General features: G+C 45.6%; 1 protein-coding gene across 1 annotated transcript in view; it reads right to left on the bottom strand.

Moving 5' to 3' along the window:
- The window catches only part of drp2 (dystrophin related protein 2), a 108,424-nt gene that overhangs the window by 64,123 nt on the left and 26,656 nt on the right, over positions 1-17,645 (bottom strand). Inside the window, exon 2 of the mRNA XM_034138546.1 lies at positions 13,555-13,729. Coding sequence (XP_033994437.1) covers positions 13,555-13,610 — 56 coding nt within the window. The 5' untranslated portion in view covers positions 13,611-13,729. The remainder of the gene's footprint in view (positions 1-13,554; positions 13,730-17,645) is intronic.

Genomic DNA, 17,645 nt, shown 5'->3' on the forward strand with positions numbered 1-17,645 from the left:
GAGTTGACTGCCTGAACTAGCTCGCAGGCTTTGCCCCATTTTCCAAAACAAGTGTCAAAAAAGGATATGTGTTTACCTTAGCCCTTTAACGGCCTTAGTATGATACAACTCTTGACTGTCTGGAGCAAAGGAGGAAGTATACTGTGATGCTATTATAAAAACGTTAAAGTCTACAGTAGGGAAACAAAACGTCAGACTTTCAAATGGAAGACAGCTGCTTGTTTTATGTTGATTTGTTTTAACAATGACAGTTCCCTAACCTTAGGCCAGTTGTTCATGATAAAGATCCCCGAACCTTTATGAGATTTTAAAACAAACTTCTTGGTGAAAAGATTTATTTTCTAATTTAATTAAGAGAATATTTTGTTTGTATATGACAAAAACCTTAAATAAAAACATGTTTGATCCAAACTCTACTTCCTCTTGAAATATTTCATTTGTGGCTCCTTTCCATTGTAGCCAGTCATTCCCACTCAATATTAAAGGGGACCTATCATGCAAAATGCACTTTGTGATGTCTTTTATACATAAATATGTGTCCCCGGTGCGTCGGGAACTCACGCAGCGTCAGAAAATAAAACCCTCTCTCTTTTCCTCCGTACCCAAATCTTTTAAAAACGGGACTACAACGAGCGGATACAGATTTCCATCCGAGCTGACGTCAGCCCGGAATAGTGGGCGGTGACGCTCCGCCTACATGGGCAACGCTCCACCTGCAAACGGACCGCAATCGTTATCAAAAAAGTATTCCGTCCACACGCAACAGGCACCAGAAACGTGTCCATTCACACGAGACCGCTCGAAAGCGCTGGAGTACATATGCCAGGCCTGTAAGTGGCCTGTAATGGCGCGTTTCCACTACACGGCCTCGCTCGGCCCCGCTCGGTATGGCTGGGCCTCGTTAGGACTGGCTCACTTTATGGCGCATTTCCATTACAGTTTAGGAACTGGGGTAGTATCTATAGTAACGCAGTGTAGGCGGAGCCGTGACGTGATCTTCAGAGGACCCCAGAAAAACAACACAGCCGTTAGCTGTTAGCACTCAGAGCTCACAGCTCCTCATATATGTTCAGAAACTAGACAAAAGTTAAACAAGTACAAACCACAGACTGCCTGTGTCATGGTGAATACAGTCGCTGCTTTATTTATGTCTGTATAGGCCGTTGTTGTGAGTGTGGACGGTCGGAGCATATACTGCGTTAGCTTAGCCAATCTCCATTTAGAAAACAAGCATTTTAAAAGGTTTTTCGCCTGCCGTCTGTCTGCAGACTTGTCAAAGCATTAATTCATGGTTTTTACTAACCGGTATCAGTATGTTGTTACTTCGGCATCATTTTGAAACGTGTATTACAATTAAATCACGGTCAAATATGTCCATCTTGTTGTAGTTGTAGCCCCCTTGCCAGCGATGCTCTCTCTAGTTTAGCATACTCAGCCCGACTCAGCCTCGTTGTCTCTGGCCCTAGACCCGCGATTTTATGAGGCCAGAAAAACTGTGAATTAGGACCCGCCGGCCGGGTACTAGGCCAAGTGGAAACGCAACCAAAGACGGGCCGCTGACGTCACAGCCCTCTTAAACCGTGCTCCGCGCTGTAGTGGAAACGCGCCATAAGTGGCCTGTAAGTGGCCTGTAAGTGGCCTGTAAGTGGCGCTGTAGTCTGCCACAAAAGCAGCGAAGAAGACTTACTGCGCATGGTTGCCATGGTTGCCCTTCTGTTTATTCTCCGCTGTGGACGCTCTGGCTCTTTTTATCCTTCCCCGAGGCAAGCGTTTGCTCCCTCGCTGTAATTCTCTCCGGTTAGTCCACCAGCAGATGACAAACACCCACCTCTCCGCCTCTTCCAAGGGACGAGGGGACCGTGCGGCAGAGTTTCAGTTAGATTTTTTTCCGTCGGTCAACATGTCCGTTAAAGTTTAAATCTTCCGGACAAAATTAGAAAAGTGCCGGTCAGAGGTCTTCTTTGTTATTTATTGAGCTTTAAAACAAATGAATAACGACTCTATATAATAAGATAATAATAAAAAACAGAGCCTCTCTTTTTCTCCCCCTCTTCTGACAGCCCAGCAGCAGATCTCAGAGCACGCTCCCCTCTCCTGCAGGGGGGCGTGGTCAGCTGCAGCTCATTTGCATTAAAGCTACGTCACAGAATCAGCCCTTGCAAAAACAGGGCTGGAAAAGAGCAAATAGAGCGAAATGAGGCATGGCTACAATGCATGATCTGTTTGGTATTTTGAAAAAAAAACGTCACAGACATGTTTTATACTGTATAGGTATGGCCCTACAATATATTATTCAAATATAGCATGATAGGTCCACTTTAAAGTCAACTATAACCTGGGACAGCAAACAGTATTAGGTTTAGTGAATTACTTTATTTGAGAGGGGCAGCGGATATTAATAACACTTCTGAAATATGCCAGAAAGGCTTCTTTTGCCTGGTAGAGCTCCTCAACAAGAAGCTGACACAAACAAAATACTGCCCTCTTTTATTAGTAAAGCCAAACAACTTTAACAAGAGTTTCAAAACGGCTTTACCAGAAAGAAATAGGTCATGTCATGACTCGAACATTTCCAGTCGGTGAGTAGGCTTTTGACACAGAAATCTTTTGAAAAGGGAAACTCTGTACAATGTGCAGACCTGTTTCTCTAGATATAATATATGATATTATCTTAAATATATAGAAGCTAATTAGCTAATAAATAAAGCATGTCTCCAGTGTTTGAGTCCTCGTTGTTCTTTGACTACAGCACCATGTTCTCACTCCTTTGGGGATTTGATTTGATCCAAATAAACCATTCAGCACGCCTGGGTACAATGTGTGCACAGAACCTGATTACTTCTCCTGATACTCAAAGAGACACTGTAGCAGTCCAAAACAATCCAACATGGTCTCTTATCCAAGACCACCTCTGATTTGTCGTGCACCAGATGATCAGTATGCCGACACAGATCCTCTCACAGCTTCACATTTGTTGTAATTGAAGCTCAAAAACAAACAAAGTGGCAATTGATTCAATTAATCATGTGGCTCCTAATTCTCCATTGGTTTGTCTGATCAAATAAAGTGTATTAAAGTGTGTTGAAGTCTTTCACACAGGTCTTCTCTATCAATATCTTATTTCCTTTTTCTTTTACTCAGTGTGATACAAATGATGTCTCTGGATGAAAAGCAAATTAGTCAAAGGGTTGAAGTAATTATTACAAGGCTGTAATAATTGAGTAAGACATCAAAAATGTCACTAACAAATGGCATTTAAGATGAGATAATCAAAAGCTTGAAATGTGGGTCTCATTTAGGAAACAACAGCAGCCTTTACATGTATGTGTTATTGTACTGCCGAGTCTGTTCTACTCATTTGTGTATTAGTTGTCTGTATTATGTCTCTGTTGCATTTCTATGCTCAAGACCCCAGAGTGACTACAGGCACTCCCATGTGCTTCTAATGGGTATCCTTAAATACAAAAATATTTCCATCAGCCTTACAGTATTGAGTAATGCTGTGAGAATACTGAGCAAATATGTATATGGTGTCCTGGGAAAATGCTGCCTTTTTCTTTTCCTGAAACAAACAACCTAATCCCCAAATTATCATCAGGTAGCATTGAAAGCAAAATCCTTCAAGCCACTGAATGATTGATGGGCCAAACACACACACGATTATGTGTGAACGCGTGTGTGTCACACCTACACACACCTGCCCTCTCATCACTTACCCTCCTAGCTTCACTAGGATTTTACCCCCGACTGTGAACAATATAATTATCATTTGCATGTAATTGGAGCTCAATAAGTCCTGCAGGCATTGTACTGTAACTTAGCCTGAAAGCACTGAAGGCTAAGTGGAGCAGAGAACCACCGAGGGGTATTGCACAAAGACTGGGCTTCCTGTGAGGGGTGCTAGCAAGGGAAGAAGAAGAATAGGAAGTGGAGGTTGGATAAGAAACAGCAGACAAGAAGAGAAAAGATGGAAGATCTGAATAAGAATGAGAATAAAAGAGACCTTGAATGAGGATTGTTTAAATCTCTATTTGTGAATAGAGATGGAAAACATTGTTGTAATGACAAAAACAGACAGAGAAAAACACAAACTCAGAGGTCTTCCTTTGACCTCAGACAGACGCTGAGAGTGGGTGGTTGGCACTCTGCAGTTATCCCAGCCATGCGGCAAATAAATTCCACATGCCACTGAAACACCCACACCATTCTCAGTGGGCATTCCCTGCAGTGCAAAACTGTGGGCACCTCCCCACGTGGAACAACCCCGATCTCAACAATGCCTGATTGTTACTCCTGTGTTAGACACTGTAATATAAGTTACATGTGAAATATAATTGAAGGAGTCATGCTTCTAATTGAGTACTCACTCTGTGCCGCTACTACAGAGATTTGTGATGATTCAGCAACAAGCTGTAGTGTCTGTTTGACTGTCATAGTATGCAAATGTCCACTGGTTTCAGAGGAAATACGGCCTGATCACACCATTAACTCTATAGCACTCTGAGCAGGATATGAGCTACTAAAACAAACTGGGGAGGATCTCATTGAGCTGATGGTAAAGAAATAGATTAACATTTTCGGGAAATATGCTTACTGGTATTTTTGTGAGATGAGAACATTGATTTTAGGGTTGGCTCATACGTTAACATTTTCCAGCTGTAACACCACCAGCGGGTGAAATTATATTGGTGGAAGTGTTTGTGTCCTTCATTCCACAGCGGGGACATTTGGGAGTGTGTTTGAACTGTCGTGGACTTCATTTAAACTTGACAGAAACAAAACAAAATCAACCAAACATCTTGGTTAGTACCTATCACCAATGGCAAATATATATTCTTCCAGTTGCCAAACCGTTATCAATACCACTGTGTGTTTTAAATACAAAGCTACAGCTAGCCGCAAGTTAGCTGAGCTTTTTACAAATGTAAACAAAAGCTAAATGTACTCAAACTCAAAGTGATAAAGAAGGAATGCTAAATAATTCCCTGATGGTCCATTTAGTGAATTAGGAAACCATAAAAATAAGAAGTTTTCTCTACCAAGTCATTAACATAAAATCACTTAAACCTCCCACGCTCTCACACTGTATTTTCTTACACAATAGTTACAGATGGCTGCATGGCCTCAGCAATATGTCTGCAGAAAGAAATGTCTTTTTTATATATTTTCAAAATGATTCAGCTGTGATTATGATAGACAGAGTGCAAAACAGTGTCGCGGTCCACTTGTTTGGTGCCATTATCTCAATCCTGCATACAAATTGAAACCACACTATATAGTACAAAGTACAAAGCAATAAGAACAGCATGTCTATATTTGTTGCCAATGGCATTAAAGCACAGTTCTGAATTCGATAACACATGCTAGGCAGCTGCTGAGTGCGGGCAGAGTGGTTAAAAGTGTAATGGATTTGCCTACTTTCCATAAAAGATGCCAAAAAAGTGATCAAATCCTGTAACCTTCTGTTATCAGCGCGGAGTCCAATTAGCTGAGCGACACTGTTTCACGCTGATAAATTCTCTCTGCCACTGCCTGTACACATTTAGATAATGCATGTTGTGCGCTGTTTACTCCGTATCTTAATTTGTAACACTTTCGGGGTGTTTTCAAAATTGGGTGCTTTCACATCAGCGCCACAATTTGGAGATGTGATTAATCTTGAGCCACGCTGGAGGCGCAACTTTAGGCATGGTACTGTCGGCCAGTTCACACATTTGGTCGAGGCTGAAATATTTCAACAACTATTGGATGGATTGCCTCGGTTTGGCACAGATATGGTCGCTAGTGGATTTATCCTGCTGCCTTTAGAGATGCATTGACGTTTTCACTACAACCACCAGCAGGTCAAGGTTTTCACTTATCCAATCAAATCTTTTGATTTAATTGACACATTATGTGGTACAAACATTCATGAACCCTCCATTGATGTTACCGTCACAGTGAATTGTCCTCACTTCAGCAAAACGAATGAGATCCCAACCATCCTTGGCTGCGCTTTGTCTTTAGAATTGAATTGCAACCATTAGCATGGCAAAACGCTTTATTAAGATAGGGAGAATTGTGAACCTGCATAGCATCAGCATGTAACCATATTAGCATTGTGAGCATGTCCCCATTGAGCTCAAAGCAGCTTTGTGCCTGAGTGCAGCCTCAATGAAATGCAAGCATGGCTGCAGATTGGAAAGAAATGAACACACCACAAAGGAGGTTGCATATAAATCCAGATACAGAATACTATAGGGTATAATGTAGGACAGTTTAAAGGATAGAAGAAAGTAGTCGGGACTTGTGAGCAGAGCCTCAGCCACCTGTCAATCAATGCCAGACAGGCCGTTATAAAGCCAGTCTGCACTTGTCCAGCCGCTGGCATTAAATACAGTCAGACGTTTCCTCTGGACAGCTCTCCCCCTCAAGGTTAGACAGCTTTTCGGTGAAGCTCTTTCTCATTCATTCATTCTTATATTCTTCTTGTTCTCTGCTCCTCCCATTTCCCCGCATCCCATCTCTCCAATGTGATGATTTAATACCAGCTGCCATGCTCTCGCTCTCTCGCCATCGACTCCTTCCTTTTATTCCTCCCTTTCTCTCTCAGCCTGATGAAGTCAGAGTGCAGCTCTAGTATAAACAGCCACTGCAGGCCATCTATAGTGATCTCATTACCCGTGACTGCAGGGGGAACTGTCTTAACCAATTTCACGACTATCCTTCCTTAACCTCCCCCTCCCTCATCTGAGATACATCAGGGTCAAGTAAGCAATTAAGAGGGCGATTGTCTAAACAGCATGCCGGTTGAATGGAAGAAACAGAAATGATGCAGCAAGCCTGGACAGTTTGCAATTAAGAACAACATGGCCGCCCTCTAATTGTTTTGCAGTGGCAAACCTCTCGAGTGTAACTTGTGTGATGGCAGCATTAACCCATATTTGTGAGGATCTGCAGTACTTCCTCCTTCTTTTCCACTTCTATGTTTGTTTGTCTTCCTGGCTGGGCGTGGCTGACCTACATTCTGATTCCCGCCAACTCATCTCCACTGCTGTTGTTCATCTCACTGATTGCCACTACTCACCTGCACCTGCTTAAAACCCTGGTTCCCATCCTCAGACTTCGCCAGTTCTTCGTTTATTCTTCAGTGGTAAACTATCGTCCAGGCCTACTAGCAGTATTCTAGTAAACCTTTTGATACTCCTAGTGAAAGGTTATTCCTTTCTAACCCTGCATCTTTCCTGTTCCAGATCTACACACACCTGCCGCTCTGCTTGCCACGTCCAGCCTCCGACTCGTCGTCTGAGTTCCCTCCGTGCTTCCACGCACACCAGCTCATCCAGACTACATTCGCCAGCTCTGGATTCCCAGCTCTCCTCGTCGGTGTTTCCTCCGTGCCTCCACGCACACCAGCTCATCCTGTCTACATTCGCCAGCTCTGGATCTCCGGCTCTCCACGCCGGTGCGCCCTCCGTGCATCTCCGCACCTCCGTCTCCCCCTGAGCTATCCAGCTCCACGTCTGTCTTCTCTGAGCTCCTCTCTACACCTTGCCTGTGCCGTGGTCAAATAAAGACTATTGTTTGACACTTCACCACTGTCTCCGTCTAGTGTTTGCGTAGCGGGTTCTCATCTCCAGTCACTTCTCGGGAAGCGTAACAGAAGAACTGGCCAACAATGAACCCCGCAGGCACTGGAGCGGATCCCGCCACAGTCCATCATGCCCTGTCTAGTCAGGGTTCCCTTCTGGGTCAACACGACCAGCTCATTCGGGCGTTAGTCGAGAGCAATCAATCCATGGCTCATCATGTCTCTGAGTTAGCTTGCCAGATCTCAGCTCTAACTACCTCGGCTGCAGTTTCTCTTGCCACTCCCAATCCAGCTTTTTCTCCTACTCCACGCCAGGATTTCCCCATCACCGACCCTGAGCCATTCCACGGTGAGGTGGAGAAATGCAGAGGATTTATTTTCCAATGTAACAAGGTTTTTCGCCAGCGTCCTGTTTCGTTTGCAGCTGATGTTACCCGGATTAATTATGTTCTGAGTTTGCTCCGTGGCAAGGCTTTAACCTGGGCAGAGGCTTTGAGCTCTTCAGTGGACTATGACAATCTGCGTTTTGAATGCTTCTCTGAGCGTTTTTCTGCTGTCTTTGATCATCCCAATTATTCTGGCTCCGCCGAGAATCAGCTGCTCGGTTTACAACAGGGAGACCGGAGTGTGGCCGAATATTCCATCGAGTTTCACACACTCGCTGCAGAGGCTCGATGGGACGAGGCGGCTCTCAAGGCGGTGTTTTTGAGAGGATTAAAGGATCAGCTCCGGGATGAATTAGCTGCACGAGACGTTCCAGCGGATCTCCAAGATCTGATTTCCTTGGTGTCCCGCCTGGACTGTCGTTTGCGGGAGCGCAGAGCTGAACGGACACAGCGGAATCCACCTGTCTCACACAGTAAGCCCAGTTTTTCCACCTACCCTGTTCCCTCTGTGTTTAAGTCTCCCTCCGTTTTCTCGCCGCCCAGCGGGCGCACCTCTTCTCACGAGGAGGCTATGCAACTGGGTCACGCTAGACTATCTCCGGAGGAGCGTCAACGTCGGGCGTGTGCTGGCCAATGCATGTATTGTGGCAACGCTGGGCATGTCATTGCCAACTGTCCTGTACGCCCAAACGTGGGAGCTCGTCAGTGAGATTGGGGGTCCTGACGAGTCCACAGCCATCTTCTCTACCCCCTTCTTTGTGCCGTTTTCTAATACCCGCCAAGATTTGTGTTAATACTATGACTTTGCCTATCCAAGCTCTCATTGATTCTGGTGCTGAGGATAGTTTTTTGGACCGTGAACTAGCTGAACAGCTGGGACTCTGCCTGGAGCCGTTAGATGAACCTCTAACAGCCTATGCACTTAATGGACAAATAATCTCCTCTGTAACAGCACAGTCAGCCCCTTTGACATTGATCACCTCCGGCAACCACAGAGAGCTCATCCAGTTAAAGGTAATCTCTGCACCTTCCACACCTCTGGTATTGGGTTATCCGTGGCTTCGCACCCACAACCCACACATTGATTGGGTCAAGGGAAAGATCATTGAATGGGATCAGCACTGTCTCGCTAACTGTCTGTTATCTGCCGTACCTCCTGTCTCTGTCTCCCCAAACTCTGCTGCTTCTGTAGACTTAACTGGAGTTCCTGCGACCTACCACGACCTGAGATTGGTCTTCAGCAAGGAGAGGGCTCTCTCTCTTCCTCCTCATCGGCCCTACGACTGCTCTATAGATCTGTTTCCTGGGGCTCCTCTACCCACCAGCCGCCTCTACAACCTGTCCCGTCCTGAGAAGGAGGCTATGGAGCTATATATCACGGACTCAGTGGCTGCTGGGATTATTCGTTCTTCCTCCTCTCCCGTGGGTGCCGGTTTCTTCTTCGTTGGCAAAAAGGATAAGTCACTGCGACCTTGCATTGACTTTCGTGGGTTAAACAACATTACTGTTAAGAACAAGTACCCATTACCCCTTCTCACCTCTGCTTTTGAACCTCTCCATGAGGCAACCCTGTTCACCAAGCTTGACTTTAGGAACGCCTATCACCTGGTCCGTATCCGTCAAGGGGATGAATGGAAGACGGCTTTCAACACTCCCTTAGGTCATTTTGAATACCTAGTCATGCCCTTTGGACTCACTAACGCTCCAGCAGTATTTCAGGCTCTGGTCAACGATGTTCTGCGTGATTTCCTTAACCGCTTTGTCTTTGTATACATAGACGACATCCTGATTTTCTCCAAAGACCAGGAGGAACACGAGAACCATGTCCGCCTGGTGCTTCAGAGACTGCTGGAGAACAAGCTCTATGTCAAGGCTGAGAAGTGTGAGTTCCACCAGAACCGGATCAGCTTCCTGGGCTATATCATTAGTCAGGGCAGAGTGGAGGCAGATTCTGGAAAGATCGAGGCTGTGGTCGAGTGGCCAGCCCCTACTACGAGGAGGGAGCTTCAGAGGTTTCTGGGCTTCGCCAACTTTTACCGCCGCTTCATCAGGAACTTCAGTAAGGTTGCTGCACCTCTCTCAAGACTCACCTCTGTCAACATTAAGTTCTTCTGGACCCCAGAGGCTAATGAGGCTTTTCTCAAACTCAAGTCCCTGTTCACCTCTGCTCCCATCCTCATCCAGCCAGACTCTGAGAAGCAGTTTATTGTGGAGGTTGATGCGTCAGACACTGGGGTGGGAGCTGTCTTGTCACAAACTGCTGGTTCTAATAACATCCTTCATCCTTGTGCTTTCTTTTCACGCCGCCTCTCTCCTGCTGAGCGCAATTATGACGTTGGAAACAGGGAGCTTCTGGGAGTAAAGTTGGCGTTAGAGGAGTGGAGACACTGGCTCGAGGGCAGCAAGCAGTCATTCCTGGTCTGGACAGACCACAAGAACCTCGCCTACATCCAGTCAGCGAGACGGCTGAACTCTCGACAGGCCAGATGGGCTCTCTTCTTCAGTCGCTTCAATTTTAGTCTCACATACCGTCCAGGTTCCCGGAATGTTAAGCCCGATGCTCTATCCAGACTGTACTCTTCTGACTCTCCCGAGCCCTCTGCTGGTTCAATCCTGCCCAAGAGTTGTGTTGTAGGCGCCCTCTCTTGGGAGATTAATAACACCATCCAGGAGGCTTTGAGAGAGCAACCAGATCCTGGTAACGGTCCTCCGAACCGTCAGTTCGTTCCCGATGCTGCTCGCTCCAAGGTTCTACAGTGGGTCCACAGTTCCCGGTTCTCCATCCATCCCGGAGTAAACCGCACACGCTCTCTTCTTAAGAGACACTTCTGGTGGCCAACTGTCAACAAGGACACTCAGGAGTTTGTTTCTTCCTGTCCCACGTGTGCTAGGAGTAAGTCCTCCCACCAAACACCTGCAGGATTGCTTCAGCCTCTACCCATCCCTAGTCGTCCCTGGTCACATATCGCCTTGGACTTTGTTACCGGTCTGCCTCCCTCCCAGGGTAACACCACAATTCTCACCATTGTTGATAGATTCTCTAAGTCTGCCCACTTTGTAGCTCTTCCTAAGCTCCCTTCAGCCCTGGAGACCTCCCAACTCCTCTCTGTACACGTTTTCCGGCTACATGGAATCCCTTCTGACATAGTTTCTGACCGCGGTCCTCAATTCACCTCTCGAGTGTGGAAGGAGTTCTGTCAATCCCTGGGAGCTTCTGTCAGTTTAACATCCGGATATCATCCCCAGTCAAACGGTCAGACTGAGCGAACCAACCAGGACCTGGAGTCAGCCCTCCGCTGCATCGTTGACCGTAACCCCTCTACCTGGAGCTCCCATCTTCCCTGGGTTGAGTACTCGCATAATTCCCTAACGTGTTCTGCTACTGGTCTCTCCCCGTTTGAGGCTTCTTTGGGGTACCAGCCGCCCCTGTTCCCTGAAGAGGAGAGAGAACTAGCAGTTCCCTCGGTCCAGCAGCATGTTCGTCGTTGTCAAAAGATCTGGAGAGACACTCGCTCTGCTCTCCTCCTGACTTCAGCTCGGAACCAACAGTCGGCCAACCGCCACAGACAAGCTGCTCCCCCTTACGTCCCAGGTCAGTCTGTCTGGTTATCTTCCAGGAACATTCCTCTCCTCACAGAATCGAAGAAGTTGTCTCCACGCTTCATTGGTCCCTTCTCCATTCAAAGGATTATTAACCCCTCTGCAGTCCGGCTGAAGCTTCCCAGAACATTGAGAGTCCATCCTACTTTTCATGTCTCCCAGATTAAGCCTGTTCACACCAGTGACTTGAGCCCTCCGGCCGTTCTCCCTCCTCCCCCCCCGAGTCATTGATGACCATCCTGCCTACACAGTGCACCGTCTCATGGACGTCAGGCGCCGGGGCAGGGGCTTACAGTATTTGGTGGACTGGGAGGGTTACGGTCTCGAGGAGCGATGCTGGGTCCCTCGCTCCCGAGTCCTGGACCCTGTAATGATAAGGGCCTTTCACAGGGCTCATCCAGACAAGCCTGGTGGTCGCCAGGAGGCTCCCGTTGAGGGGGGGGGTACTGTGAGGATCTGCAGTACTTCCTCCTTCTTTTCCACTTCTATGTTTGTTTGTCTTCCTGGCTGGGCGTGGCTGACCTACATTCTGATTCCCGCCAACTCATCTCCACTGCTGTTGTTCATCTCACTGATTGCCACTACTCACCTGCACCTGCTTAAAACCCTGGTTCCCATCCTCAGACTTCGCCAGTTCTTCGTTTATTCTTCAGTGGTAAACTATCGTCCAGGCCTACTAGCAGTATTCTAGTAAACCTTTTGATACTCCTAGTGAAAAGTTATTCCTTTCTAACCCTGCATCTTTCCTGTTCCAGATCTACACACACCTGCCGCTCTGCTTGCCACGTCCAGCCTCCGACTCCTCGTCTGAGTTCCCTCCGTGCTTCCACGCACACCAGCTCATCCAGACTACATTCGCCAGCTCTGGATTCCCGGCTCTCCTCGTCGGTGTTTCCTCCGTGCCTCCACGCACACCAGCTCATCCTGTCTACATTCGCCAGCTCTGGATCTCCGGCTCTCCACACCGGTGCTCCCTCCGTGCATCTCCGCACCTCCGTCTCCCCCTGAGCTATCCAGCTCCACGTCTGTCTTCTCTGAGCTATCCAGCTCCACGTCTGTCTTCTCTGAGCTCCTCTCTACACCTTGCCTGTGCCGTGGTCAAATAAAGACTATTGTTTGACACTTCACCACTGTCTCCGTCTAGTGTTTGCGTAGCGGGTTCTCATCTCCAGTCACTTCTCGGGAAGCGTAACAATATTATGTTGATAATGATTGAGCTGACTGGAAGGGGTACTGAAATATGCATACTTGTTTGACAGTACATTCTGATACATTTTGAATTGCCTGAAAACTGACTGTAAATGGACACAAGAAGATTTGTTGGAGGACAATAGAAAACAAACAAAACAAAGAGAGTACAGAAAGATGTAGGCTTCGTTTCCTTTGAACGCACACATATATCAATAATGTCTTCCAACAAATGCAATGCCAAAAGGAAAACGGCCACAGTCAGAACAACCTCACTTAATATTCAAGTAGAAAAAAGTAATTCTCTGGGAAATATAAAATAAAAACTGTGCTCAGCCAAAAGTCATCATTACTCGTCTGTGCACAAACTGGGTGTGTGGCTAATTCACAGCCACTGAGTTATAAAGAAAGATTTGTTTCCAAATTTGGCAACGGGAAGTTGTTTTTCCTTTTGATTTTATGTTTCACCAAAATGCTTGGAGTTATTCAGCTCAGTGAATCTCAGCAAACCAGATTGTATTTGGAAAAAGAAAGCGACGGATAGCTGCTGGCTAACAAATAAAGCTGAACTGATCAGATGTTGGGGAAATGATCTGCATCCTGATTGAGTCATATAAGAAATCTTTTGAGACAGCCAACAAGGGAGAAATACAGTCAGCGGTTGGCAGCTGTTGTTCCCACAGAAACGGACGATATCCACTGATGTTTCCAAATGCAGCCCCTTTGTCTCTTAGAGGTTTTTCAGCATCTTGGCTATGGAAACATCCCATTATCCAGCCTGTTGCAGTTAGCACCACTAAGTCCTCTTACCGGATGTTGTGGGACTTGCGTTTGATCTCGTTCCAGCAGAGGTTCATCTCTCCCATTTGGTGCGGGCCGCCTCCCTTCAATCTCCTGCACTCCGTCCCCTCCTCCGGCCCCTCACCGTCCGCTGTGGACTGGCACGGCACACAGTGGCATCCCGGCCACGAGGGCCGCCCCGCAGCTGAAGAAAAGAAAGAGCAGGAGACAGTCAGGTGAGTATTACAGGCAAATGATTTTCTTCTCTTTTGATTCATAATTAATATTTTGTTCTGATATATAAAGCCGATGAGGATAGGATGAGAACATTTCTGGCTTTGATGAATCCTCAACACACAATGGATGAGAAGGGAATAAAACGCAAGATCTTGCGAAGTTGAACCTGGTTCAACTTTTGCTATAACACACCATTCGATAAGGAGCTAGACTGGCCAGTCAAAATACATGCAAGTGCACATTTCAGAGTTGACTGTTCAACACGAAAAGAGACCGTCTACTATTCATTTTGCAATGGTCAAGCCAAAGATTAAATGGTGGCTTCAGTGATTTAACAGACCAGTAAAATCATATTTCATATTAAAGTATAAACTATTTTACATTTACTATATATCCACCAACACAGCTTAAGACTTAAAAAGGAAGATAATGTTGCTCCATTGCCTGCTGGGTACATAAATAACCAGCTTTTTGATTATAACGTTACAATATGAACTTTGAGGTGACATAGTGTGATGTTTTGTGTAAAGCTAGTTTCTGCTGCCAACAATAGGCCAAACAAATCTGAAAATGTTGGTTAAAATGTAATGAAAGGTGCCATTTATCTGATTTATAGATAGGGAAGAAAGAGTCAAATTGAATAACTGTGTCCCGTGTGTAGAAGATTGAGCAGCAGTTTCATCCCATTATTCCGTTCCATTAAACTCAAGGAAAAAAACACAGACAAAAAGCCTCTTTTCTCACATACTTTTAGAGTGAGGGGCATGGGAGGCTACATTTGAAGAGGTGCAATCCCCCTGATGGACAACAAAATCAAGGAGGCATACACAAACACACACACAGACAAGCACACACATACATACACAAACAGCATGACGAGTGGCAGAAGAAGCTTTTACCTTTCACAGGTCACGATAAATCTTGTGTTTTGTCACAGGGCATCCAGAGGCTTTCTGTCTTTTCTGTTCATTTCACAACCTTTACCTCGGCAACACCTGGGCCTCTCAACTCACACCTTCAGCCTTATAACACACACACAATATAACAGGAGCTTTCGGTGAGCTTGTATCATGTTGCTTTTTAAACTGGTCAATCTGATTCTTCCATGCTGAAGGACTCAACCTATAACCTGTACAGGAGCAACCATCCATCTACAGCAACACACGCACACACACACGCACACACACACACACACACACACACACACACACACACACACACACACACACACACACACACACACACACACACACACACACACACACACACACACACACACACACACACACACACACACACACACACACACACACACACACACACACACACACACACACACACACACACACACACACACACACTAGACTCAATTGGGTATTAAGTCATCAAGACACCACCCCTTTAATGTCTTGAAGAAAATACCTTGTGATTAGTATAACTAAATACATTGAGACTGTTTGTTGTGAAAAACTAAAATATTTTCCACACTTTTCTGTGTTTATGTTTTAGAGACTTATTTGATGAATCAGGAAAATAATAAAAAAGGAAAATCATTAAAGACAAGAATGAATTATAGCATCCCGTATGCTTATGATATGTCTAATAATGTGTACTTTGGCTGACCAGTAAATAAACATATCTACCATTTGAGGGTGGATCATAATAAAAAACCAGCATACTCTGTTAAAAATAATGATAATTATTAGCTGTTAGTGCCAAAAGAAGTTAAGAAAGCCCTTCCAAATGAAGATCTTCCATTGCTTTCAAATGGGTGGGACCATGAAAGGGTTAACTCACTCACTGCTTACCTTTAAGTGCTTCTCTACCGAGCTCAGGTGGTTTGTCTAAAACAAATTGAGCCCGAAATGAACCAGGAAAGCGTTTGTTGCAGTGTCAACGTTTGAGTGAACGAATCCCTAGTGAGACGGAGGGAAAGACTTGCTCTCCTTTCCTTATCTGCATCCTCTCTCTGTTCACGCCTCCTCCTTGTCTGAACACATCCATTCTTCTCTCTACTTTTTTTAATTTGTTCTACAGACCACCTCACCTGAAATCACCACCATCTCTTCCTCACCTGTCTCCTTTTATCTCTCTGCTTCCTTCCCTCCCTTTTCTCCCTCAGACAGCCCCTGTTAGTGTGGGTTAGTCTTGTATGAATCAGCTCATCTCTCCTGCTCTCACAGTCTGAATCCCTTCGCTGGTAATAAAAGGTCACGTGTGACTCTGCAAACTCTTCCACTTCCAGGACCTCACTTGAGCTGAAATAACCTGCTTCTAAACCTCAAAAAAATAATATCCTTAACGCCTTCATATCTGTGTACACATTTGATTCACTTCACTGCTGTGTTAGTGAATAAAACATTGAAACAAGTCAGAAGAGGCTCGACATGACAGAGTGATGTTTAAGAGCAGAGTGGCAGCTTGATTGTTTGTTTGCTTTGGAAAGCTGCCTCTTCAAGATGTGACATGGAGTTGAACAATGACAGCCATCAACCACATCACTGCCAACACCAAGAGGATACCCCGCGGGTGAAAGATAGCTCTGAGAGGTTTGTTTGTGGAAAAGGGAACCGAGTGACAGACAGCGCTGTCGGCGACATCAAATCTCTCCTCTTCCTCTTCAACTTTTCCTCAGATAGCAACGAGGGTTCGATATAAAGACAAACTCATTCACCATCGCACCTGGTGGAATGTATTTATAAATATAAAACATATTTAAATATTGAAAACCAAAATCAGTTCACATTTCTTCACTGCAAGAAACATTAAAAGGCATTACAATAGGGAAAGTATGTCCACAACGATCATGTTATGCACACGTTTCAATTATCCCCGCTTCGTTGGCACACATCATGCACGTACCAGCCCGCAGAGCAACACTTCAGGTCGCTCTGTCTCCCACTTCAAAACCATGAGTCAAGCTTTAAACATGCATTATTTACGGCCTTGATCAGATGTGGCATTGGCCAGTCAAGCGCATGTGCTGCATGTTTTTCAACGATGCTGAAAAACCAGCAGAGATTTCACTGACATGCCACAAAGTGACACAGACAATATTCATCTTGCTTGCTGCTATGGCTACAGCTCTCACCTCTATGTGCTCACGACTGTTTCCTACAGAAATCAAAGCTTAACACTTCTAAAAGAAATGGACTCAAATTAAACACATAGTGCACACAGAACATCTGTCTCTTTTTGACAACTCAAGGCAACCTGGAAGGACATTTTCCGGACAATATGTGAATTTTAAATCAAAGTAGTTGAAGATTATAAAAGATAGCACACAACGCTTTGCTGGATTTAAAAGCAAAAGAGTAAAGGCAGTTTAACCGTGCAGATAAAGCATCAGAGGATCTAAGCCACTGTGCAACGACACCATGTCTACACATTGATATGAATCTGAAGGAATCAAGACTGCAGCTGAGATATCCCTGAGAAGCAGAGAGATAGTCGGGATCTACTCTCATTACTGGAGCTCTGCAGATAAATGCAGTTCTCTCTCCTACCTTAAAAGTGCAGACTCGGTGTGGCGTTTCGATTCCAGTCTCAGCCTCACGCTGTTAAACCTGTCGCTATCGGGTAACTGAGTGTTGACATTATTTACTCTGTCTGGTGATTGGCTTGGTAGAAAATCCAGAGAAAAGTCAGGCATTCAGAGAGGGATATAAGGAACAAACAGGGAGGAGATAGAGGGAGGGAGGGGGTTTCGAGGAGAGATGGGTGACCTAATAAGCAGAAACTTGTCTCTTGGTCAAAGACTTCTCTGTCCTTGTACATTCCTGTCCACACCTACACGGCCCCCACTCGTCAAGAACAACAGGAAGAAAAGGCCATCTGCCTGACGTCCTTCGACCCACACACTCTCTCGCACAGAAAAAGAAAAC

Source organism: Trematomus bernacchii, unplaced genomic scaffold, assembly GCF_902827165.1.
Source record: "Trematomus bernacchii unplaced genomic scaffold, fTreBer1.1, whole genome shotgun sequence".
In the NCBI taxonomy this organism is placed as follows: Eukaryota; Metazoa; Chordata; class Actinopteri; order Perciformes; family Nototheniidae; genus Trematomus; species Trematomus bernacchii.